General features: G+C 44.3%; 1 protein-coding gene across 1 annotated transcript in view; it reads left to right on the top strand.

Annotated features, from left to right (window-relative positions):
- The window catches only part of SPRED2 (sprouty related EVH1 domain containing 2), a 65987-nt gene extending 47796 nt beyond the window's left edge, over positions 1 to 18191 (top strand). The window contains exons 5-6 of the mRNA XM_076335021.1: positions 14140 to 14289; positions 14705 to 18191. Coding sequence (XP_076191136.1) covers positions 14140 to 14289; positions 14705 to 15355 — 801 coding nt within the window. The 3' untranslated portion in view covers positions 15356 to 18191. The remainder of the gene's footprint in view (positions 1 to 14139; positions 14290 to 14704) is intronic.
- The last annotated feature ends 6338 nt before the right edge of the window (positions 18192 to 24529 follow it).

Genomic DNA, 24529 nt, shown 5'->3' with positions numbered 1-24529 from the left:
CAGAGCTCTGTATGGGGGTGGGGGGGTGCAGTGCTTAGGTTGTCACCACGAGCAAATCCACTTTGTTTGCTCTCTGAGGCTGAGCAAAGCGATTAGGGGATCGTCACAGCGATAGGACTAGATAGCCTTACCTGTGTTATTCTTCCTGCTCAGCAGCCAGCTGTGCTGTGCATGTATGGCCGAAGGGTTCATTGCTGCTAGCCACATCCTCTTGATGTCTGGATTTTAGGCTTGCATTGTAAACCACAGCTATTCTAATTCAGATTTTAAAAGAAAAAAAAGTACTTGCCAAGAAGAGAGAAATTCACGCACAGAAACCAGGAGGCTCAAATCCTTCCCTCCAAAAAAAAAAAGAAAAAAGAAAAAAAAAAAAAGAAAAAAGCCTTTCCTGGCTTTGAGCAATGAACCGGACTAAGATTTATTCATATTTTTTATAGTTGGGTCTCTCAAGTTATACACAGAGTGCTCTGGGCATCCCCATCCTACACTTGAACAGTCAGTGCCACACCAACTTAGCAATCGCTCGTCATGTCTGAACACAGCTTTTGCTCTTCGCACTTCAGTGCTGTGAAATCTGCCTTGATTTGTTCCAGCAGACTGACTACCAAGGTAGTCCCAGAGTCTGAAGTAATTGGTTTATCTGTAGTTTAACTGTTTTTTTTCTTCCTCCCATTAATACCAGGGTATATCAGCTTCTCGGTGGAATTTTTCCTGCTTTTATGCCAGGGGTCAGGAGGCAGGACAGGTGCCACTAAAACAGTGAAAAGGTCCTGAATATCCAGCTATTTTAAGGCTAGCTTCTTTTTATTCCTCTTTTTTTGGCCTTTCTTCAGGTTAACTTTGCCTACAACAAATTCATGTCACTCAATGGGAATGGATACCGATGCTCAAAGAGTTTTTTCAGTAGGGAAAGTCAAGTGGAAAGTTTTTCTCTGGCTGTCAGGCTTTTTTATAGTGTTGTGTTTCTCCCTTTCCTTCAGGACCTCCTGTTTCTTTTAAGTGATGCTGGAAATTAACCCATTTATTTTCTTACTCTTTCTACCACTACAAGCAAGCTAATTTAATAATTACATTAGCACTCTGATAATTTAATATGATTGTCACTGAGATGGAGGTATCGCTGCTGTGATCTGGGGTGGCAGCTGCTCTTTAAGTCCTTCAAAACTGTAGGGGCAATTACTATCTGCTTCAGCCTGTAGATTGTCCTTGCTCACTCGCAGCCTGTCATCTGGGCAGAAGGAAATAGGAAAATTACTGTGGTGTGGAGGTACGCAGTACATATAATCTGTTTATTCTTATGTATACAACAGATTCATGAGATGTAAATCAAGTGAAGAGCTAAGGGGAACTGATAGGAGAGAGAACCATAGGGTAGATTTGAAGCTTTATTTGCTTGCTTTAAAAGAAAGGAGGGTGAAGTAGAGGTCTTGTACAATTTATGTATTGCTTTATTGTATTTATCTTTTTTTTTTTTTTTTTTTGCTTTCGGGTCAATCTCTGGTGGGCAAAGCAGGCTTTTCTTGCTACACTGAACTTCAGTTGCTTTGGCACTATTTCAGTCTAAGGCTTTAAAACAATAAAACCTTTTTTTTTTTTTTTCTTTTTTAAACCAAACTGTATCGGTCTGGTTGTTTTACCACACAGAGTCTTCAAACTCCTGAGTCCCTGGCAAGGACGGGATCACCCAACCAGTACTGCAGCGCTTCCCTAGGGTCCGGCAGTTGCCGCAGCGCTGGCAGGGAGATGATGGGAATGCGGTCGGAAATTTGGTGGGTCGCAGGCACCCGTGTGCACTTTGTGGAGGAGGCAGAAAAGCGTTTGCTGTCACAAAACCAGACCCAAAGGAAAGGATGTGATTTCCACCACCACCACAGCCCATATACAGGCAGCGGTCCTTTGCTATAGATACCAGCCTACGGAGAGCTTGGGGCGTTTGGGGTGTCTGTGTGAAGACAAGGCGAGGAGCATCTCTTGTTCGGGAACAAATTATTAAGCAGAAAATATCTGTATTGCTATCAGTTATTCCAAGCCTCACTGTCATGTAATTTTTATGTAGCTAATTATAGCAGTGACTTGGATATGTCAAGCTACTTTGCTGAGGGTAAGCAATTTCTCTTGTCACAATTCTTCCGCTCAAGACTGGTTTTGTAGTGTATTTTCTGGCTCTGTACCGTTCCCACATACAAACACAGTTGGTCCTGCACTGGGATTGGGATATATCCTGCAGGAAACTGAAATATGATATTCTGCTGTGATGGAAGTTTCCTTATAGCTGTATCTTGCCAGAACTTGTAAGTGTTGTAATTTGTGCACCAGTTAAGTATTAGGTTTTGTTCAGTTTGCCCCAGCAGTTCAAAGGAGATTTTTGTCAGGTTTTTAAGTAATCTTCAGATTACTGAAAGCCTGTTTTCTTGTAATACGCAGTCACCTGAGGCTTCGGGATGAGAAGGGTCACCAGCAAACCTGCCTGTAGGATTCCCTGCTGATGAATTTGTGATCTGCGTGCGTTGTAGCACCATTTCACACTTGCAGCCAGCTAGCTGCATGTTTGTCTTCCGAAAAAATAATTTGGCTGTGTAGTAATGTACTTAAACTATGTGATGAGTTAAAGTGTGAAGCTGTTTATGAGCATGTTCCCTTTTAATTCATCTGGAGCTGAATGCTTTAGTGCATTTGTGTGCTTAAGGCACAAATGTGTCAGAAACAAAACATAGCCAAGATGAAATTGCCCTTTCTTAATGTACAGTAAAACGGAGGGGGAAGAGATTTTTTTCTTTTTTTACTTTTTTTTTTTTTAAAAGGATTATTTTTTTAACATGGATCGGCTTACTAGTTGGACTTAGCGCATGGCCCCGCAGGCAGCAGCAGCAGCCCAGATAAAGGGGGGATGCGGGGGGGTGAGCATCCAGAGGAGGAGCCCGAATTGCTGGCTGCCGACAAAGCCATCCATGGGACCCCTTGCTGCAGGTGGGCTTTGCTGTTCCTCCCCAAAAGCAGTCACCATGGCCCTTGCTATTTCCCTTGCATAGCTCTGATCCCTCGCCCTCAGCCAGGAGGAGCGTTTGTAAGTACAACTTGTCTTTTCCGTGTTTGCAGCACGGCGGTTTTGCCTACCTCGGCTTGTCAATGGAGCTTCGCAGACTGGGTTTGTGGCCTTCTCGTTTTGGGCTTGCTTTTGTTCAGCTGTGGTTCCCCAGGCATTTCTTCAGCATTATGTAAGGGGGACCTGATTTAATTGAGGCAAGACGCCTGTGAAAAGCAAGTTATTTTCCAGCCAACTCGGTTCCCCCCACCTTGCTTTTGCAGCCCAGCCGTGCCAAGAGCGGAGCCGGCGTGGGGGAGCAGGAATGAGGTTGCAGGGGTTGTTTTAGCGCCGTATGTGAAACCACAGCCGAGGGATGCAACTTGACTGATGCATTCTCAGCCTCGGTGCTGCTGAGAGCCAGCGGAGCGGAGAGGGGCTCCTGCCGTCCCCCTTTTACCAGCACGGCTAACCCCGCGCTGAGCCAGCCTGGGGAAGTGAACCAAAAACTAGCCCTATAAAAGAAAGTGAATACCTTTCCGGTGGTTTAGCTCCTCAAGCCAGCTCGCTGTACGGCCGGAGAAACAGAAGTGCTGGCTCAAGGGAGACTGTAGGAGTGATCGGCTAAGTGGGCAGCAAAAAAACTTTGCCACCCTGCTAATACTCATCATGCTGCCCGAAATTCATCATGTACCCCCTGGCCGTGGATACACCACCTTCTGCAAGACAGCTTCGCTGCAGACCTTTGCTGTGCTTGTGCCAGTGGTACAAGTGAGGTGGTTCTTGCACGTGTGGCTGAGCCTGGCATAGTATTTATGGCATCTTCCTCCTTCATATTGCCACTGCCACATTAATCCTTCGATTGAGACAAGAAGGAGACGACAGGATAGCTGAGGAGGTGTTGATGGGCATGTGTTATGGCCAAATGTTCTGCTCTTACCTTGAAGATACATAGTTGGTATTACTATAGTTTTCCATTAGGTTCCTTCTTTAATCCGGGCTATGCAGTTAGCTTTTTTGGCCGCAGGGTGCTTGAAAACTTTGCAAAGACAGAAAATGGCCTTTTCTGTTATTTTCATATACAACCTAAGGAAGTCGCTTTCCGCAAGCAGCTATATTTGTAAGCTGCAATCTCTCCTGCTGCTGTGTTCAAACAAAACACTTTGTCCCGTGGTGCTTGCGGTAGGAGGCACCGGGGACCCTGGCCAGATTCAGAGTGTCTCACCCAGCCCCGGGCGCCGCCTCTGAAGGTGACAGGCAGAGTGGACCCCACGCGGGGTGTAAACACGGTTGGAAAGAGGCAGCCTTGGCCGGGGGACAGAGCGATGATTGACAACTTCCCGTGCTGCAGCAGAAAGGATTAGGGAATTGCTGCCCGGCACATAACCTGGCAGCGCTGGTGAGGCCGGAGGGATGCAGGTCTGGAGCGAGCGGGCAAAGCCGTGCTCAGCCCCGGCATCCCAGCCTCTCTGCGTAATTTAGAGGGGGGGAAAGCATTTGGCTCCTGGTGCCGAGCTGGAACATCCGTCATGGCGGTGATATGAAGGGGGCTGAGTCGGAACCGTGGGGCAAACGACTGTGTTGCCCTGCTCTTCCTGAGGGAGCCTATAATTTCCACATGCTGTTTAAACACTGGCAAATCTAGTCTGAATCTGTTGTCTCATGTAACAGGTAGAAAAGTAAAAAACCAAAACACAGAGAGTTCAGGCCGTTTGGAGCGCGTGCCCGAGTTTTGCTAGTCTGACCATAATTTGGTTGCATCCTCTCAAATGTTTGGGTTTTTTTTTTTGTTTGGGGTTTCTTTTTTTGGAGAGTTTGGAAAGGAAAAGGAGGAGTTTGGTAAAGCTAAACAATGAATGAGGCTTCAAGAATGATTTTCCTTTAAAGTGGTAGGCTCCCCCTTTCACCCATTTAAAGAAAGAAAAAAAGCCCTCTGGCAAAATACTGCAGGATGGTACTCCCCCACCCTCCCCCACCCCCAGGCATGTGTTTGGTTGTAACTGAGGACAAACAACAGAATACGTGAGTCCGGGGAGCTCAAAATGGACCTCTGCCCAGTACAGAAATGCATTATAAACAACTGCATCTAAACAGCCCTGTTTCCTTCCCTCACCTGCCTAATGTGTTTTGCCAAGGGTCTGCTTGCCCTGTATCTTGTAAATATTTTACGAAAATTAAATCAGAAGTGATTATAGGGAGCAGTTCATCTGTCTCTGGTTTTGTCTGCAAAAGGAGAAGGAAAGGCAGAAGTAAGTAAGTACCATTGCATTTTTAAGCGGAGCCTGACATATTTGCAGTGCATGTGAAGAGGGTATTTTAAAAGTTTGCATCAGCTGTTGGATTCTATTTTGGTGATGAATTCCAGCTAAAATAACGTGGATGCTCTTAACTGTGTGAATAAATGACCCCTAACTGACTTCTTAAAATATCATATCAGTCTGCTGTGGGAAGTCTGCATTTAACTGTTTTTTTTTCCCCTCCGTTTGTAACCTGGTGTATTATATAGGAGGAGCACGCTGCTGAATTTAGAGGCTGAAGTGTTGAATTTGTACATAGCAAAGACATTAATGATGAATTAGGTGCACTGATTCTTTTAGCTTAGCTAATCTAATTTTCATTAGCATTTTTCTTCCCCTGGAGTCTTATTTCCCCCCCTACCCCACCCCACCTCGCCCCCTTGGAAATTTCTATATAGAAGAGCTGAGATTCAGTGGTGAGTTATGTGGAGCCATCTGTTCCCGGCTGCACTCAGCAGCAGTGCAGGCTCCTGCCATCCCCTGTGCACGTCCAGTGTTTAACACCCCCCAGCTGAGCTTCGCTCCTTTATTTCCTAGCATCCCTACCCGTCTTCCAAAAGGAAAGCTTCTCGGCAGCTTTGGATGTGCTAAGTTGCCTGTTAGCACCTTAAAATTAGGAGCTAGAGCTTTCTAAATTAATTGCAGCTATGCTGATGACAAGTGGGTCAAAGATGGAAGACTTTAAAGAGGAGCTGGCACCCACCTCCCTCTCTAGACTCCCCCGTCTCTGCCCCCTGCTTCGCCTGGAGACCCTCCTGTGCCACGAGGGCACAAGCCTCAATGGGTGGTCAACTGGGGTCAGGGAGCTGATACGAAAATGATTTTGGGCTGGATTCCTGTGGTCCTCCACCCAAGCACGCGCACTGAGCAGGTGGTGGGACCAGTGGGAGGGAGAAGCAGGGACCATCACCTCCCCGTGGCGGTACGGACCTCGGTGGCCGTCTCTCATGGCCTTAGCAGAGGACAGCTGTGGTAACGTGGCTAATATTACTTGTTAGAGGAGGGAGGCTTTGCTAATCTTCGCGGAGCTGTACAAACACAAATATTGGGCAGCTGATCATCCCGACAATGCTGTAGTCCGCACCAAGATGTCATTTCCAAGGCATAAACAGATTAACGGAGCCCTTTATGCAAAAAGGAAAAGCCTCCCTCTGTCCCTAGATGGTTTTAAGCAATTGGTTGGTTTAAACAGTTCCCAGGTTTAGGTAAAAAGATCCCGCTGAAGTAACATAGTTCATCTCAGTGTGGAGAAATCCAGTCAGGCCACAGCAAGGAGGAGTTACAGGAGTGGAGACGGAAACATAGGAGTCCTGGTAAGGAGAGGCTCTCCAGATTGACGAGGATGCGAGCACCTCCCACTCTCACCACTGTACCGTGGGATTGCTCTGCTGCCTGGGGAGCAGCCCCAGTAACTGGGGCTTGTGGTCTCGGGTTTTTACCCTTACAACGTTCTGGTTTTCCCTTATAAGTACCTGATGCACAGACTTTTCCTTCCATTGAAGCGGTGCTCTAGCCGAGTGGTGCAGTAAGGGCAAGGCAAGGGGTATCATATGGGAAGGAAATGTTGTGTGGACCCGCTCACAGCCTCTGGTCCTGGGCTGAGTCTGAGCAAAATGGGGTACTGTCTTACTTCAGTCCTCCTCTGACTTTTGCAGGCATTTCTCTTTGTATCTGTTCAAATGCCTGCTTTTGCAGAGATGCGTCTGACACCTTGCATCACTGGCAAGTAGGGAAACAGGAAAATCTCATTGAGGTTTCCCCCTTACCACATCTGAGCGTTTGCCGTATCATTTAACTGTGTCCGATTCTCATATATTCTTTTTACTCCTTGAAGTGAGCCATTAAGCCACATCTGTGGTCCATGCAGAACTGACCAATGATGCCAGAATCGGGTTTAGCATTAGCTTAATGGAGATGATCTTGTGCACCGAGTCCTTGTAAACATTACTTAAGTTTTGCTGACTTAAGACAGCACAGCCACCAGCATCTTTCTGGCACTAAAAGCTGTAACCACAAAACTTAAAAATAAAAAAGGTAGCAGTAAAACTAGCTGACTTTCTGCACTTCATATTGGTATTTGTGTAAGTGGTGACTAGGAAACAGTCCAAACATTTGAGAAATTATAGCCCTGTTCTGGTTTTAGAAAAATCTGAATCCATGCTTATTGTAATGGTTGTGTACAGCCAATTTGTCTTTGAACTGTACTGGAATATGATCTAACACAAAGCTTTTCCTTCAGACTCTCTGCTAGAGAATAGATTCAGCTCCAGCAGTCCTCAGTGGATGAGAGTGTCAAAACGTTTCAAAAGTGTATGGAAGCGATTTTCTTCAATGCATTTCTATCTTGTCTTCAGTGATAGGAAACAAACAGAAATTTGACAAAAGCATTTTCTTCCGTGGCTTTATATTGCCATAACAAATTAAAAGCTTGTGTTCAGGAGACAGGAGTCTCAAATCTTAAAAGATTTTTCCACACTGAAGCTTTTTTTTAATACTTAGATAATCTAAGCCCCCTTTGAAGTGGGCTGTCCTGAGTACACGGGGCACACGTAGAGGTAGATGGAAAATGTCAACTGTTTCTTTTTCTAATTTTCTTGAGTAGAGAGAAAAAGGTGTTTTGAGACAAAATTTAGGATTTTTGCTGTTCCCCTCTCTGTGAAATTCAAAAGTGCTATATCTCTTTAGGCTTTAAAAAAAAAAAAAGCTGGGGGGGAAAGGAAGGACTTGTTCTGGCAAGATTAAGCTGAGGGAGTTCTGGGAGACTATATTTTATCTTAATTTCTTTGGAAAGGTGGAAGTTTCTTTGCCATGCGTCCGAAATAACTCTCAGACTTCCTCTTTGTGAAGTTCATAAACAGCGGAGGCTCTACAGATAAACTTCAGATTGGAGCTTAGCTCAGTATTGCTCGCTTGCTGTACTGTTTCACCGACTTTATCATTTTTCCTTTCCGTATTGATAGCACAGCTGTGTTTTCCCTTATTCCAGCAAATGAAAAGGGCCAAGCAAAGAAGAACTGGCTTGTGCCGGGGCTCCCAAGGGATTGCACCTGGGCAGAGCACACAAACAAAGGGCTCCGGCTGCCTGTGGGGAGCTCATCGCGCGGGTCTCAGCCGGAGGTGGTGGAGCTATGGCCAGGGGGAGGATGCAGCTTGCTGGCTGTCATTGTTCCAGGCTCATCCTCAAGCCATGAATTGGTGAGGGAGCTGGGTTTCTTGTCCTGGGGACAGCGGCGATGTCTTTTCAGATGACGAGATGGCGATGGGCTCCTCTTTAACTAATGTCCAGGCTTCCTGAAGTGAACACAGGAGCTGCTGAGAAGAGGTTTGGCTGTTGCAGAAGGCTGCCTTGGTGAAGATGAGACATTGAGCCCCCACCAAGTTTTGCATTTCCATGCTGTGTGTTGACAGTCCCCCTCAGATACAGGTGATGCAGTGAGCGGGCTTGCAGGGCAGTGGGAGATGAGCAAAGCGGAGCGTGGCAATAGAGAGCAGGTCGGCTTGTAGAGGGCTTGTGCTTTGCAAAGGCCAGGCTGGCACGGGTTTTCGATTCCTTTAGGACTGAAACTCCTTGAGAAACTACTTGTTCAACATCATGATACTTCTATTCTCCCTTGTCCTCTCCACCTCATGTAACCATTAAAATCCTAGAGGGGAAAAAAACCCATCTTGTCTTGCGTGACCCACAATTATTTTTGACAGCAAACTTACGAATGCTTCAGCTGGCTCAGAGCACTTCTGGAAGTTACAAGTGACAGAGCTCCATAATTTCCCTCTGGCAAGTGATTTCTGACAAGCTGCCACAGATTGTATTGCTTCATAATTTTGAGATGAATCTTTCTTCTTTTTCGTAGTCACCCTTGGATGTTGTATCACTCGGGGTGAACCTATTCTGTAAAGCCATTAGAGGCAAGGTGATCAGTCCAGTTCAGGAGCAGGCTTCTTTTTCTCATTGGTTTTTATGATAGATGCTTATCTCAGAATATGACTTAGGCACCTGATTAGCCGGCCGTTCTTGTGTAACAAATCCATTTCAATGAGAAGTAAACTGCGGTAAATGATTAACATAATCTTCTTTACTAATGACTAGGGTTTTTTAATTTAATGAGTCACTTCTGAAAGTCTGAGGGGGAAACAGAGACACTTTTTTTATTTAAAATGATCACAGTGCAATCATTTGCATGTAGAAGCCCGGTGTTGTTTCTCAAAACAGCCATATCTAACATGCGGTACGTGTGCTCGCTCAGATACGTACAGCTCACTTGCAAAAGGAAATGTGTTGTACAGGTTTTATAAAATTACTATTATGGTCGTGATTGATGATTTTGTTATCCGAGCAGTGAAACCACAAGACTTCGCAACCGCCATAGCAATCGCAAACTCTAGTACGTGCGGCACAAATTTCTGTAATTGAGCATTTGAGGGCGTGTTAAAACAGAGTTTCTTACTGGACTCCCTGTTCCAACAACTTTAGTTCTGGGTTCATTTCTCTTATGTGGCTACTGGGCATGTTTTCAATCGTTTCCCCTCAAAAACAAATACTGGAGCTGGAATGGTTTCAACAGCTTCATAGGAAGACAGTGTTTCTCTGACAGACCGGTGGCTCGATGGTTTGGGACATGTTTTTCCATTGGTGAAATAGCCTGGCTCTGGAGACCACGTCCTTTCTAGATGTATTGCTGTAGGTGAGTGTGTTGTATTTGGGTGACCTGCAACAAACCTCTCACGTCTCCCCCTTCCACCATCCTTCCCAAAATTTTCACTGCTATGCTGGTGGTAGAAAATCCCAGCCAAGACCCAGTCTTGTTGTGGAAGACAGTTGTTGTTCCCTGCTTCCATCACTGACAAAGTCTTGCCATCATTTGTTCGTAGTGGCACTTGGCTGAGAGAGTGCCTTTTCTTTGAGAACATGCCTGATTTTCGCAAGTCACCAAGTCCGGGTTCAGTCTCAGTGGAGTGGTACTGAGAGAACAGTACGCTTTTGAAGGCCTGAGCATCATCATGCCTTTGATCCTCAGTCACTTATTTTCTTCTGAGGGTTTCCGTATGGCTTCTTGAACCACATTTTAACTGTGGGCTCTGCCAGAAGTACCTCCTTCTGTTTCAACCTTATCTGAGCCTGTTCCAGCAAATGCCTCGCGATCTTCTCTTCTGAAGGATACCAGAAGAATAATCTCTTCCTACTCACGTTCCCATGGGACTCACGATTCAGTAGACTACTTCTTTTCCCATCTTCATGGTCCCTTCCATCATCTCTCTTCCAGGCTGGAGAGACCCAGGCTATTTAGTTAGCTGTTGTTGAGAAGCCGTCCCGTGTCCTCGATTGTCCTGACCTGTGAGTTTGCCATGGTGGAAAAACCCTTACTGACACGGGGTGGGGCAGAACTGCAGACAGGCTGGAGAAGCACAGCAGATACATGCAGTGCCTTGATGATCACCTTTGTTGCCGCTGCTTTTTTTTTTTATCTGTTGCTGAGCCACCAAGCTGAAACTGTCACAGGGCTGTCTGTTTTAACCCCAAGACCTCTTTCCTGAGCAGCGATAGCTGGCTTAGAGTGCATCATTGTACATGTCAGATCAAGGTGTTTCCGTCACTTTGCACTTTAGGGGTAATTATTTTTTTTTTTTTTAAATCCAGTCTCTCAGCATTACGAGATTCTTAAGCAAGTTTTCACAGTCAGCTTTCATTTTTACTCCCTTGAATAACTTAAGTTTCATCAGAAAACTGTGTCATCTTGTTGTTCACTCGTCTCTTCAGATCATTGATGAGTATGCACAGGTTCCCAACCCGCACAAGCCTGTGGGGTTCATTGGTGACCTTTGCTTGGGAGGGGGGTGTATTTTCTACCTTTTTTTCCCAATCTTCAAACCATTCATTCCTATGTGTCGGGAGCCTTCTCTCTTCTCCTACAGAAGTTTGAAGCTTCGATGGGGGACCTTGTTGGAAAGTAAAAGTTCTTATCCCAGCTGATGGTCAGCAAAGTAACCCTGCAGACACTGCATTTGTCAACCAGCTGCCTTTAGCGTCGCCAACCAGGAGGCAGCGTGAACTTTTTTATGGACGAGTGAGCGGAGACCTGGTCTCGGATAGCTTGCTTTCTCCCTTTCTGGGTGCTTAGAATAAGTGTTTGTGTTGGCAAACTGCCCCTCTAATCTGAGGACATTGAACGTGGAAATGCAGCAATTTTTAATAAGGTGAAAGCAGAGGCCAGAGCTGCAGCCTCTGTGGTATGCTGCAAACAGGTTTTGTAGCCATGTCAACACATGTGGAGGAGAGGCTCGGTTGCCCTGCCGGGTCTGAAGGAGAATAAGGTGTGGAGGAAAGCAAGGGTAGTTAAGAATCAGGCAAGATAAAAATCACTACAGCCTCTTTTCCAATTGCCTGTTGCAGAAATACTGCCTTCCCCGAGAGGCAGCAAATAGCACGCTGTTCGGAGGGCTGGTTATAGCTCCCAGCTGCCCCGCTGAGATTATCTAGCAGTTATATCCAGTTTGGGATTTTTATTTTCATCTAGGAGGGTGAGGGGGTTGCAGGCCAGTATGTGCAATCTCCTCCAGTTGGGTAATTTTCCCAGGCTTCGTTATTTTGACCATGAGCACCCACGATGTTTTCGGAGCATATCCACGAAAGGCTTGTCCCAGCAGGGCTCGGCCGCGGTTCCAGTGAAGGTGAAGGGTCCTGCTGGCTGGCACGGCACCGTGTTAAGGCCCTGCCTCCTTTTTGGTTCATGCCAGTCAAAGTTTAACTTTGAGAGCATGCTGCAGGCTGAGGCTGCCCAGACTATGGGGTGTGTGCCTTTCTGTTGTTGTTCCGAGAAACTTAAATTATGGCATCTGGGTCTGCACCGCATACAGCACTGCAAAAAGGTACTCGTATGAGGCGGCTGTTGTAACTAAACCCTAATTCTTCTCAGGTTTTCCAAATAGGTTGGAAGCTTAATGTTATTATGAAGTACTTGCTTGTAGAAGCCGCTCATTTTCTTTTGAAATGTTCCCAAAATGTGGTAGATATTGTAGGACCTAAAGTTACAGGCACAAGAATTAGCTTTGAAGGGTTTATACCCCAGATGTGAAGTGCCTTCGTCTAATAAGTTATGAAGACTGGGCTGATGAAACCACTTTTTAAAAAGAGCCTGAATATCAGTGCAGTTACATTTTAGAAGTGTTAACTATCTGAAGAGTTGTTCTGCTTCTAGGTACTTGTTTAAAAAAAAAAAAACAACACCAAAACAAACACATGCATTAAAAGTCTGTTCCTAATGGGTGGGTCAGCCATTCAAAACTCATCCTGCTTGTTGTACCTCTCAGATGACCCAGCCTGGCTTGACATCACACTGCAAACAGATCTGTGTATTTGCTTTCAACAAAGTAAGTTGGGAGTTCAGTGCTTCTAAGTGCTACACCGGTTAAAGAGGATCAACATCTATTTTGTGTTGTAATGCTTTAAGGTGTGCTCACCTTTGGACAGAGTCTTGCAGAGTGTCGTTTTCAGAATAAACAAATATCCACAATGAGTGTTCTTGTACTCTTGGAGTAAGAGACGTGTCTAGTACGATTCATTGGAAAATAATATTCAGAGAGTGCATTCTTGACAAGGAGAGAAGGTTTTTCAGGTAAAACCAGTCTTCTCCCACTACTGATACAACTCTTCTCCACTCTTGAGGTTGTGTCTCTAGTTAACTGTTGTGGCAAATGGAAACCTTTCCCTTGGACTCGTCGTAGCTGCAGCACAGCTTGTTAGTTGGAGGGGGATGGAGATTTTTCGTAGTTTAAAGCACCAATATTTTAGGCACGTGCAATGTTACAGTTCTTCTGACCGTTGTGCATGGAGACTCTTTTTCCTGCTCCTGATCTGTGACTGCATTTAACAGCTGTCCTCTGATATTCATGGTAATATGAAAAAGCCCAACCAATCTATGAAAAGAATTAATGGGCAAAATCCTGAATGTCTAGATACTGTATGAAAACTATTTTAACCAAGGAAGGGCTATGGAGAGAGGATGGCTAAGACTGGTACCCCACTGTGTATTTCTCCAGGAGGTGAAATACGTATATTAAGAAGCTGCGGGTATTGGCAACAGTGTGTTATTGTGTGATATTTCACCCTTTCATGATCATTGTTGTGTAATGAAGTAACTAATTAACCTAAAGAAAGTGCTCACCGTGAGCCAGGAATGTATAAAAACACAAGGTAACATTCATTGCACATTAGAGATTAGGGACAAAACGAGGAAAAAAAACCTGAAGTTTTTAAAGGAAAGCTGATTATTCAAGTAGCCTGTGATGAACTGGAATTCAGTGAGTGTTTGGAGAAGAACGTGTAAAGGAGTTTTTGGCTTAATAGGATGCCTGCAGGTTAACAAAATTGCCAGTATTTTTGTAGTCTGAGTAACTAGTGGGGTACAGCCTGGGCACACAGATGCTCTGTCTGACTCTGCCCGCAGGACTTACACGATTGCATCATTTGAGGGAGTTTAACTTTGCTCTTCAGAGGTAGCTTCTAGTGTGAACACTCATCAACCGGCAATGCCCAGTATAACAAATAACATGCCAAGCGAATATGAGTGGTGTTGGTGAATATGTCACGGGTAGGCTATGGCATATTATTTTTCCATGTGTGTGGCGACAGCTTTTATGGCCTGGCAACAGATCTGCCTCTTTCAAGTATTTTATGTGAAACTTTATGAAGCTGCCTGCTGTCAGGTGTTGCCAATATTGCAGGTGTGCGCAAAGTCAGTGAGTGGCAAAACATCTCTTTTAATACCGTGTGCAGTAACAGCTGAATGTATGACGATTTTTTTCCCCCCTTTCCATTTAAAACAGAATGCTACAGATAGCTCCTCTAACTCCTCTCAAAAAAGGGAACAGCCTGTGCGAACTCTGGCTTCTCCTGCATCCTGCGAACATCGAAGAATTTGCACTCGTGGACACCTTCACGACCATTATAGCTCTGACCACTACCATCTAGAACAAGTAAGGTTTCTTCCCAGTGTTGCCACCTAAAGGGCTGTGTCTGCTATAACTAAGACTGGTGTTTGGTTTTCCCCCACATCCCTGAAAGACCCCCCCTCTTCCTTTCTCCCCCTTTCCTTCTCAGTTAGCTTTAAATGGCTTCCAATTATAAAAAAAAAAGGGGGGGGTTGTACTGTGATTTAATACGTTATGTTGTACCATGTGCACACAGACCATTGTGGGTCTGTGACAGTTGTACTCATTCCTGAGCCAAAGGCTGAAACTCTGTGATGGGTCATGGTGAAGGACGTACAAAGAAGGAAAGACAAAATTGTTAAATACTGGCTTTTCACTAAGCAAGGAGACAGTGATTGCTGATAGCAAAGTGAGCTTATTTATCTTTTCTCCCTCTTCATCTGCATTCCTACTTCCACAGTCAGTACCGCGATCCTACCGGCACGTCAACTTTCCAGACGATGATGAGGAGATAGTGCGCATCAATCCTCGGGAAAAGATTTGGATGACTGGATACGAGGACTATCGCCATGCCCCAGCACGAGGAAAGAATTTTGATCCTGATGACATGGACTCCTACGTACGTTTTGCCAAAAGCGAGGCCTCAAAACACGAATACACTTATCCTTATGTAGACAACTCGGACTTTGACCTGGGTGAAGATATCAAGGGTGCTGTGATAAAGACTCAACCTGTCAAATTCAAGCCCAGGCGGAAGGAAGATGGTGAGAGGTCGCGGTGCGTGTACTGCAGGGACATGTTCAACCATGAGGAGAACAAACGGGGTCAATGCCAGGATGCTCCAGACCGCGTCAAGACTTGCATCCATCGAGTGAGCTGTATGTGGTGCGCAGACACTATGCTCTATCACTGTATGTCCGACCCAGAAGGAGACTACACAGATCCTTGCTCGTGCGACACCAGTGATGAAATGTTTTGCCTCCGGTGGATGGCCCTTATCGCCTTGTCTTTCATTGCTCCATGTATGTGCTGTTACTTGCCGCTTCGGGCTTGTTACCACTGTGGGGTCATGTGCAGGTGCTGTGGTGGAAAACACAAAGCTGCTGGATGACTACAGATGCATTCAAAGTGTTACGTTTTTCCTGTAGTTCAAGGAACACTTTGGTTTTGGAGCATTGAGATCACTCACTTTGATGCAGCCACTGTGCCCAACAGCATCCAGAAACCACCAGTTTGGATCACTTTACATTTGGTCGTCTGGGGTTCACACTGCATTGATTTGCTCATCAAGTGTTCTAACTAACTAACCTACAGCATAGACTTTTGTATTATTAATCTGTAATCAAAACAGACTGTCTTGTACATGTTTATATATTTTTTTTTTCCAGTTAAAATGAGTTTGAGAAAAGAACTGCTTTAAATGGTGGTGGATTGTAGAACATCTCCAGGTTGTGTCAGTCTTGCCTCTGCTTGTGTGGTACCATCAGCGTGTTAGCAAGCTTTGGCATTTCTAGAAACGGGGTGGTGTAGTGAATGAAATCTCACTTGGAAGGTATTTTAACTTGCCGTCAAGTTATTGGGTGTGTATAGAAGGTGTGCTAGTAACAAACTTGTACCACAACACAGTATTTCTGTCACTGGTTTTCTTTGGGTTTTTTGTTCTGTTTTCCAAAGCCAAAATAGCCATCTAAGCTGCAGTTTCTCTTCTAGAGTCCATCGTCATTTCCTTCAGCAAACATCTTAAATTATTTCTCTGTTCCTAAAGCTCTGTGAACAGAAAGCAAGGCTCAGTTACCATAGTCACATAACCATTGAGAATCTGGTAGTTCTCCTTACCTGTAATCATTTCAGACCACTACTTGAAAGGGAAACTTAAATTTTAGGGTTTTCTTTTTTCCCTAAATAACATTGGAAAAAAACACAACTGTGTTTTCAGAGTTCTGCCCAAAAGAAAGGGAACTTCTTCATTAGCCAGCCATGTAATGATCTGTGAATAAAACACTAAGGTTCCAGATGAGGACAATTGTTGTTATGCAAAGAATTACTAACAATGCAATGTCAAAAGCACTATTATGGCAATTCTGGGGAAATGCTGCATTAAGTGGTGGATTATATGGAAAATCGTATTTGTTTGTTTGTTTTCTGTATGATACATGAGCATGAGAACATATGCGTCCACGGTAGAAACTACATTTAGCAATCTAAACAGGTATTTAAAATCAAAAGCCAGGATGTTAACCACCGCTTCCATTTCCTGACCTGCGGTCCCAATCCTCCAGATGCTTACACATGTCTCAACGTATCGCGCGTGCAACTGGCGTTTCTGTGAGTCTGTGTGTAGGATTAAGCATGTGAATCTTTGCAGGAGCCAGACCGAAGCGTCTCCCTGGCTTTCCCCTCCCCAGTTCACCACCCAGATTTATCAAGTGGATGCATAAGGTGCATACAGCAGGATAAGATTACTTTAATTTTTTTTTTTTTAAATGTCATGTTGTCTTGTGTACAAGGCTTGTAATTAGCTTGGAAAAAGAGTATTTTTCTAATATATTACAAGGAATAGCCAAATAATTTTTATTAAAAAAAAAAAAAAAGATTTAGCGTAGTGAGCTCTAACTAGCATAGTACAATCTGAATACTTTGAGGCAGCTAGGGATTGGCTTGTCAAAGCTGGCACTGCTGTTCCTGCCATAATTTCTTTCTGCAGTAAATTGCCAGTGGGCGCATGTCCTTTCCCTCCCTCTATTGCACATTGACATCAGTCTTAAAAAGAGAGGAATTTTTTTTTTTTTTATATTAATTTGCCAAATAAATTTAAAAGGAACGCTTGCCATTCTTTCTTGGTGGAATGTCCCAACGGTTCCTCTGAGAGTTAATCACAGCTTTTTAGTCAACGATGAATTAAGTATGCAATGTGCTTATACACTATAGAGTTCGGTAGGCTTAATTCGTAGCAGTTGCTGGGGATCTTTTCGGTTGGGGAAAAAAAAAAGAATGATAGTGGAAAAGGGATGGAGTGTTACACTCTGGGTGATGTGTCTGGGTTTGCTGAATGAAATATAAATATTTTGTGCCTAATAGCAGTTGACAAATCTCTCAATGGTGTCTAGTAAACATCAAGCCAGCCTCAACAAAAATAAAATTAATGGAACAACCTTTTCCTTTTATTTCTGTTCTCAAAGTTGTTTCATGTAAACAAACATCTGTAAGATCTTCTCTCTATAAAGCACAACACTACAAAAAGATCTTACAGCTTTTTGTCCGGTCTTGAAGTGCCCCTATTTATTTAAGTAAAGTAGACATACTCCAAGCCTTTCTGTATGTCTGGAAATAAAAGTTTAAAAAAAAAAAAATCCCTCTTTTTTTTTTTAAATTTTTTTCTTCCCCTCCTTCCTTCTTCTTTCTCTTGGGTTTTTGTAATACTTGTAGATTTTGCTGCGTGTGTTATTTGGTTTGTGAAGGCAGTGGTGTAAGGGCACAATGATAGAAATGGGTGTTTTTTTGTAAATATTTCTCCTTAATTTCCACACTGCTGCTGAACAGTGTGTAGCGTTCTCCCAGTCAGCTTTGCAATACTGACATCAATCATTTGAGAGAAATTATTCAGATTTTATTTTTGTATCTGTGGTAACAAAACATTAACCAAATTTTTTTTTCTGTTGTGGAAAGTTTTTTTTTGTTGTTGTTTTTTCCAAGCTATCGCTCACGTTAACAAATTAAAGTGCCTGAAGCCTCATCATTATTGTATCTATATACTAAAAGTTAAAACCCTGTTGTATTGATTTTTATAAGCCTTTTTACCTCTGTGTAAAAAAAAAAAAATATATATACAAGTGTATGATGTACATTTTAGTTCTTAACTTCTTTTTTTATTGTTTCTAATATGTATGATCAGTGTAGCTATTGCTTTAAAATGTACCATGTAAATATAAATACATCATATCAAAATGACACAATTTATTGTTATTTGGCTGGCTGAAAAATGAGGGGAAAATGAAACGGTGCCGGGAAACACGGGGCCATCGCCAGAGCCACCTCCCCAAGACCCTGGGGTTTCTGAGGAAAAAAAAATGGATTTATTTTACATTTTGGTGTATGCTGCTAGCCTTGGGCACGGGCCATACTCGCCCAAACAGAGCGGGGAGCATGGGGGCAGGTGTTTTTTCAAGTGTGTTTTAGGTGGTTTTCAGAGGTTTCGCATGTTTTGGGGGAGGACACCCCCAGGGCAGCCCGGCCTGGTGGCACTGCGCCCCAGGAGGCCCTGGCAGCCATGACAGCGGCCGAGATTCCCCTCCTGCTCTCCCTTCTCTTCTCCCCGGGCTCTCATCTCATGCACTGCTTTGGGTTGGGTTAAATACGCCACGGGGACTCTTTTATTTTATTTTGTTTCCACCCAAGCAGAGCGGCCCCAAAGAAAAGGGGAAAGCAGAGAGAAAGGCTGGCAGACATGGCTGCTGAGCAAGGGCCACCTTGCTTTTTGAGGGCGTGTGGTGGGAGTTTGCAGGGCTGGCCGGATGCCGCCACTGCTGAGGAGAGATGCCTGGGGTGGCTGGCGGTACCATCCCTGCTCGGAGAGGTTTAATGTGGAAGATGAAAGAGGAATAACCCAGTTAAAACGGACACCAGGCTGAGGCCGATCGACTGAGGAAACCAGAGGAAAACCAGTGAGTATATCTGAATTTTTACAGTTATTTCCAATGGGAGCTAGTCAGGCCAACACCATATGCTTCTGAAAAGCCCGGTTTTATTTTTCTGCAGGTAAGTGGTAACACAACCAAGGTGATGACACAACCAAGCCATTGCTCCTTTTTTTCTATGTGCTGCCCCTTGTTTCGCTGCTGAATAACAAAGCTGCCTTGAGTGGCATGTAAGAGGGGAGGCAAAGAGAACAGGTGCCAAACTATACATGTCCTTCTCAGATAAAAGGTTTGCTCCCTGAAATGGTGGTGCTTTGCATCATCTGCACCCACCCGGCACAGGGGGTGACATGCCAGTTGCATAAATAACCTCGATGGTTTAATTTGTCACAGCTTTGCTGAGATCCTGAGTCCACGTTCACTTTTTGTTAGTTCATATTGTATTCATGTATTTCTAGAAATATTATATGCTCATATAAACACAGGTGTCTGTTTATGATACGTGTATATTTGTTATAAATTTAAAAAAAAAGAGATTTTGCAGACCTCGTGAGAAGCACATGCACTGTGGTTCAAGTGTTGTGTTCAGGAGGACTCGTTGCACACAAAATCCTTCAATCTGCATTGGTGTTCGCTCCGTCCGTGGCTAAGCCGAGTGCAAAGGGACTCTGACGGCCTGTTGCTTACAGTTCATCATACTCTCTTGACTAATTATGGCAGGAAAACTTCAGCACTCTTCCCTGGCCATTAGAATTCAGCTTGTCCCGCAGAAGGCCTGGCTAAGCCGTGTATCTTCTTGCAGCCTGCAATGTCCTCTTGCTTTCGCCTGTGAATCAAAGGGGTTGCTTATGCTTGGAGATTTCTAAACTGAACGAGTAAATGCCACGTTTGGACCCTGGATCCATGGAAAATGCAAACCAAGATACAAGGCACCACGAAAGGCAATCAACCTTCTGCAGCCTAATCAATGTGGAGATCCCGGGCTTACTCCTGCTGATCGTCTGGGACGGGTACTGTCCTCTTGGCAAGATGCAATCAAGGAGATGGAGTTTGGAGAGGACACAGATATTGTAAGCTTGCAACCATATGAAACAAGGTTGAATATTTTATGGCTTTAAAAAAAAAAAATCTATTTCACTAGTAAATGTAATACAAATTGCATTTTAGAATAATGTCCTTTCACCCAGGCTGAGTTTTAGGCACTGACAAATGCAGCTTGGTATTTTATAGCAAAGAGACTTGACACCAAATGTGCTGCTACTGTTGCCTGGGTCAAAATGGCTCTCCTGGCCTCTCCTTTTCCCGCTTTGGCAGCAGGAGCAGCGCCAACCCAGTTCACCCCCAGGCCTTTCTCCTGGGAAGGCATCCTTGGGTTCAGACAAATGTTATCACAGCAGTCCCACCTGTGTGAACTTTTCTACTTGTAGCCTATGAAACTGAAGAGACAGAGGGCAAGGAGAGGATTTTCTTGGCTGTGCTCACGCAGGAAACCTGCAAATACTTCCAACAAGTCTCTCCTCATAAAAGCAGTGTCAGGTCAGGAATTGCAGGGGGAATGGAGGGCAACCGCGAGGGATAACCAGTGTGGGTCTCTCAACAGCTCTGTTTTCCTGCAAGGCACCGTGATAACAGTGTCAAGCATTTCTCAGGAGTGACTGCAGCTGCCCAGCGTTACCTTCAGGGGCAGAAGTTTTGCATGAGAAGGGTTCACCCGGCCTCCTTTAATCACTCAGCAATAAAAAGTTTTTCTCACTCTGCTCAGAGAGCTGTAATTTAAATAGGCAAAATTGACTTACTCATTTTCACAACAGGGGTAAGTCCAAGAGAGTTTGAATGACTTGCGTAATGTCACATGGGGAATTTGCAGTACAAGTATTGTGAGTCCAAGTCCACCACCTTCATCCAAAGGTCGTCTCTCCTGTCACTCTGTCTGAAGATTAACTGGGAGGTTTGGGCTTCTACAGGAGCCTCGCTGCATGGAGCACAAACCAAACCAATCGGCCCAATCAGCATGTGTAAATCTCTTTTCTCTGCTAATTCCACTTAGAAATGCAAATTGGAAGTAGCTGTCAGGATGCCTGGAAACAAGAGGTATCATTGCATGTGTTCCCAATGCTTATCACAGGCAGAACTTGGCTTCTCATACAGACCGAATGCAGCCTTTTTCACAAATCATTCGAGAGCGAGCTTGCAGCACTAGCAACCGGAAACGCTTTCCTTTCTTCAGCACACGATGCTAGATGAGTTAACATCCTCCTAACACCTTGTCCTCTTCCAGGATGTTCAGCCTTCTGGTATTTTCTTAACATTTTGAATTAGGCAATTGAATTCCTTAGTATCTTGGTGGCATACGTGGAAATAAATAGAAAAATGTTTGGCTTCAACCCAGAGACAAGATATTTAAATGGTGGAAAGTATGTGTGTATTTTTGGGGTGGTGTACTTAGATCTCTACAAATATTTTTAGTTGCTTCCCTGCACTCATGCGCAACCATTCCATGCCATTCATCTCATTCCCCCACTCCCCACTTGTAAATTCATTTAGGAAGAGTTGACAGACTTCGGTTTGGCTTCTGCTAGATTTCAAGCCTACTGCCTAATGCTGTGTGAGACAGGATCTCACAGCAGCACTCTGAGTGGTTGTAAAGAGAAAGGTTTCCGAGGACTGTAACACACCCAAACTCTCTGCATGCACAATCACAGCTCTGTGCACTGATGTGTACCCTGAGGTGGCAAGGAAAGTACAAAGTCATTTCCAGACTTAATATAATTCATGTAATGACCTAAGGAGTCACTGATGTTAAGAATACATATCATTGCATGGGGGAGCTAGAATTAATGCATACTTTGGGATGGCTAAGATATTACGAAGTTACACCACAGCCTTAAACTTAATTCTTATCTAGAATTCTTAATTATTCTTAATTATATAGAGAGTGTAATATGAACTGACATTTCTTTTTCTGCATCTTCTAAGGTTATGTCACGATGAGCTGCAGAATTGGCCGATATCTGTTTTAAGGGAACTGACAGGACTAGTATCAGGCTTACCACTTTGAGCAAGCATTTTTCTGATTTTGACACTCTCGATTTCTCTGTTTCAGTGTTGTGCCAATGTTAGCTTTTAACTGTTTAAGCTCTTGATGTGAGATTTCAATCTTATGAAAAAAAGAACAGGGATAGGGAACTTGTCAGTGCAAACAGTGAGATCCTTGATGTTGAAGTATCAAATCTGATTAAGTTCCCAGATGTACCCTATCTTCTAATCTGAGATTTCTGGTATTCAGTTTATGTTTCTCCTGATTCAGAAACTAAAAGCTCAGCCACTTCTAAAATTTGAAGCATTAATGTCCTTGTGCCCCAGAGGGCCATTTCCAACCTTAAAAGCCCAATTCCAGAATGACTGAACCCAAGTGATTTCACTTTAAAAGTGCTTACTCTTTACAACTTCCTGAGAACAATGATAAAAGCCAGGTTAGAAAGTATAACTTTCAACCACATTTTGCAAAAGTGCTGGCCACAACTTAAAACAGAGAGCATTTTGATGTGCGCAGCCAAAAGAAGCAGCACTCTGCTGGTCTTGTTCATGAGTCTGAACATTGCAAAATTCAAATCCCAATAAATTTGTTTCAGAAAACTCTGAGCAGCTAAAAAAGACAGAGTAGAAGCTAGGACTGAATGCAGATGCAGGTTATATGGTTCATCCCAGATATGAAATATAAGGAGAAATACAGTCCTTTTTTTTTGAGGGGTACCTAAAATGAATCTCCCAGTGTCACAGTAATGTAGTGGTATCGGGCCTGATGTTCAAGCTAAAGTACCTCCAGCAGTTTCCATGTGTTCCTGCCGGAAAGGGCAGATGGTCTGTGCCTCTGAGAGGAGCGTTCAGACAGCACTGCGGCTCAGGCTGCCAAGCAGTAAATGTATATACACATATATATGCGTGTGTGTGTGCACGCGCGTATCCTTTTGGAGCAGAAATCTGAAATTACCAACATGAGCTAAAACCCAAGTGATAGTTACCCTTTAAATAAATAAATAAACAGGTAAAACTCCAGCTGTGTGGCTGACCCTGGTGGCTTGGCAACAATGAATAGGGTTTTCTGTGCAGTGGCCCCAAGTATTGGGTATCGCTGCAGGATTTCTCTGTTCGCTTAGTGAATAGACCTCAGTGAACATCCTCATCTTGGGGAAAACCCCAGAACCCCATTAAGTGGTTGAGCCAGCCACAGAATTGGGAAGGCTTCCAAAGTAGAAAGTGAAATAGCAGTAGGATGAAGCAGAGAGATGTGTTCTCCTCAGAGGAGTTACCTGCTTTGCTGTGACTTGAAGGTTATTTGCTGAACGGTCAGTGGCTCTGTTTCTCTGGGGCCAGTGACTGGGCTGTGGGGAAACCATGGGCATTTTGGCGAGTAGGAAAGCCTGTGCATTCATTCATCTGCCTGAAATGAAGGGGTTTGGTGCAAACCATTTGGCCAGAGCAAGGCAGCCTTTGCAATGATGCCAGTACCACAGTTTAAACATGGTTTCTGCCGTCTGCCACAGGGCTGAGACATAGTTGTACTTCCATGTGTGGCCAGAAGTGCCACAGGCCTGGAGCAGGCTGCTGGGTGAGCAAAGTTTTCACACTTACCCCTGTCTTTGCAGAGAGATTTGAAGGGCTGTAATGTCTCAGAGAGGTAGCAAGAAGTACCACATACATTTAATTTCAAAACTCTAGCACCCACCACATATGCAATGCTATTTCCCGCATTTGTGCTTCCCTAGACTTTGAACAAATGGACTCCTTCCAGCATCAGGTAGACTGGAGAAGAACAGACCGTTCAATGGCAGGAGATTGCGTTCCCCAGTTCCCTGGGGTAAAATCCTGACTCCACTTAAGTCAGTCGCAAAAATCCCATACACTTAAGTGAAGCCAGGATTTGTCTCCTGGGGTCTGCAGGATTTGGATGCCAGTATCTCAAGGTTTTGCACCCAAAGTACCCCCTCCACTGGCAAATCCCTGAAGTGAACTTTCCATGGTCTTCTCCCCCATTCTCCTAAGGCACACTAGGTACAATGACAGCCTAAGTCCATAAAAATGGATTTCTTATCCTACACAGTGTACCCAGTTCTGTCTTTAAAGGGCTGTGTTTGAAAGGGGAGCCACTTTCTGCTCCTGCAAAGTTACAAGTGGGTGAGTGAGGAGCGAGAGCGTCCTGCTGACAGTCGAGGAAGGGCTTTATGGGACCCCAGGATCACTGGTTTTAACCTTAGCACCTTAGCTCGTCACCTTTTTTCCTGTGCCCAATTGCCAAGTCATTTCATTCACTTGATCCTTCACAAACCAGCTTGGAAAAGAAACAAACGTATCTAGGAAGAGTAAGCAGTTTTGACTTAAAAAGTGACAAATTGGCAGGGACATTCCCTCAGCCACCTTTCACTCATTTTTGACAGCTTGCAGGGTTTCGAGCTGGCAGCAATTCTTTCCGATATTAGGTTGAATTTCCAATCAAAGATTAAAAGGCTGAAACAGTGCCTATGTACTAACTAACATACATGAGAAAAAGGTCCTGTAACAAAGAAGCACCCCTGAAAGGACTGTGTTTTCAAACCCACTCACATACATAACATTTTAAGAGCTGTCACCATCAGAGCACATTTTATGGCCAG

This window comes from Aptenodytes patagonicus, chromosome 3 (assembly GCF_965638725.1).
Source record: "Aptenodytes patagonicus chromosome 3, bAptPat1.pri.cur, whole genome shotgun sequence".
NCBI classification, from domain to species: domain Eukaryota; kingdom Metazoa; phylum Chordata; class Aves; order Sphenisciformes; family Spheniscidae; genus Aptenodytes; species Aptenodytes patagonicus.
This window is presented reverse-complemented; position numbering and strand designations above follow the sequence as displayed.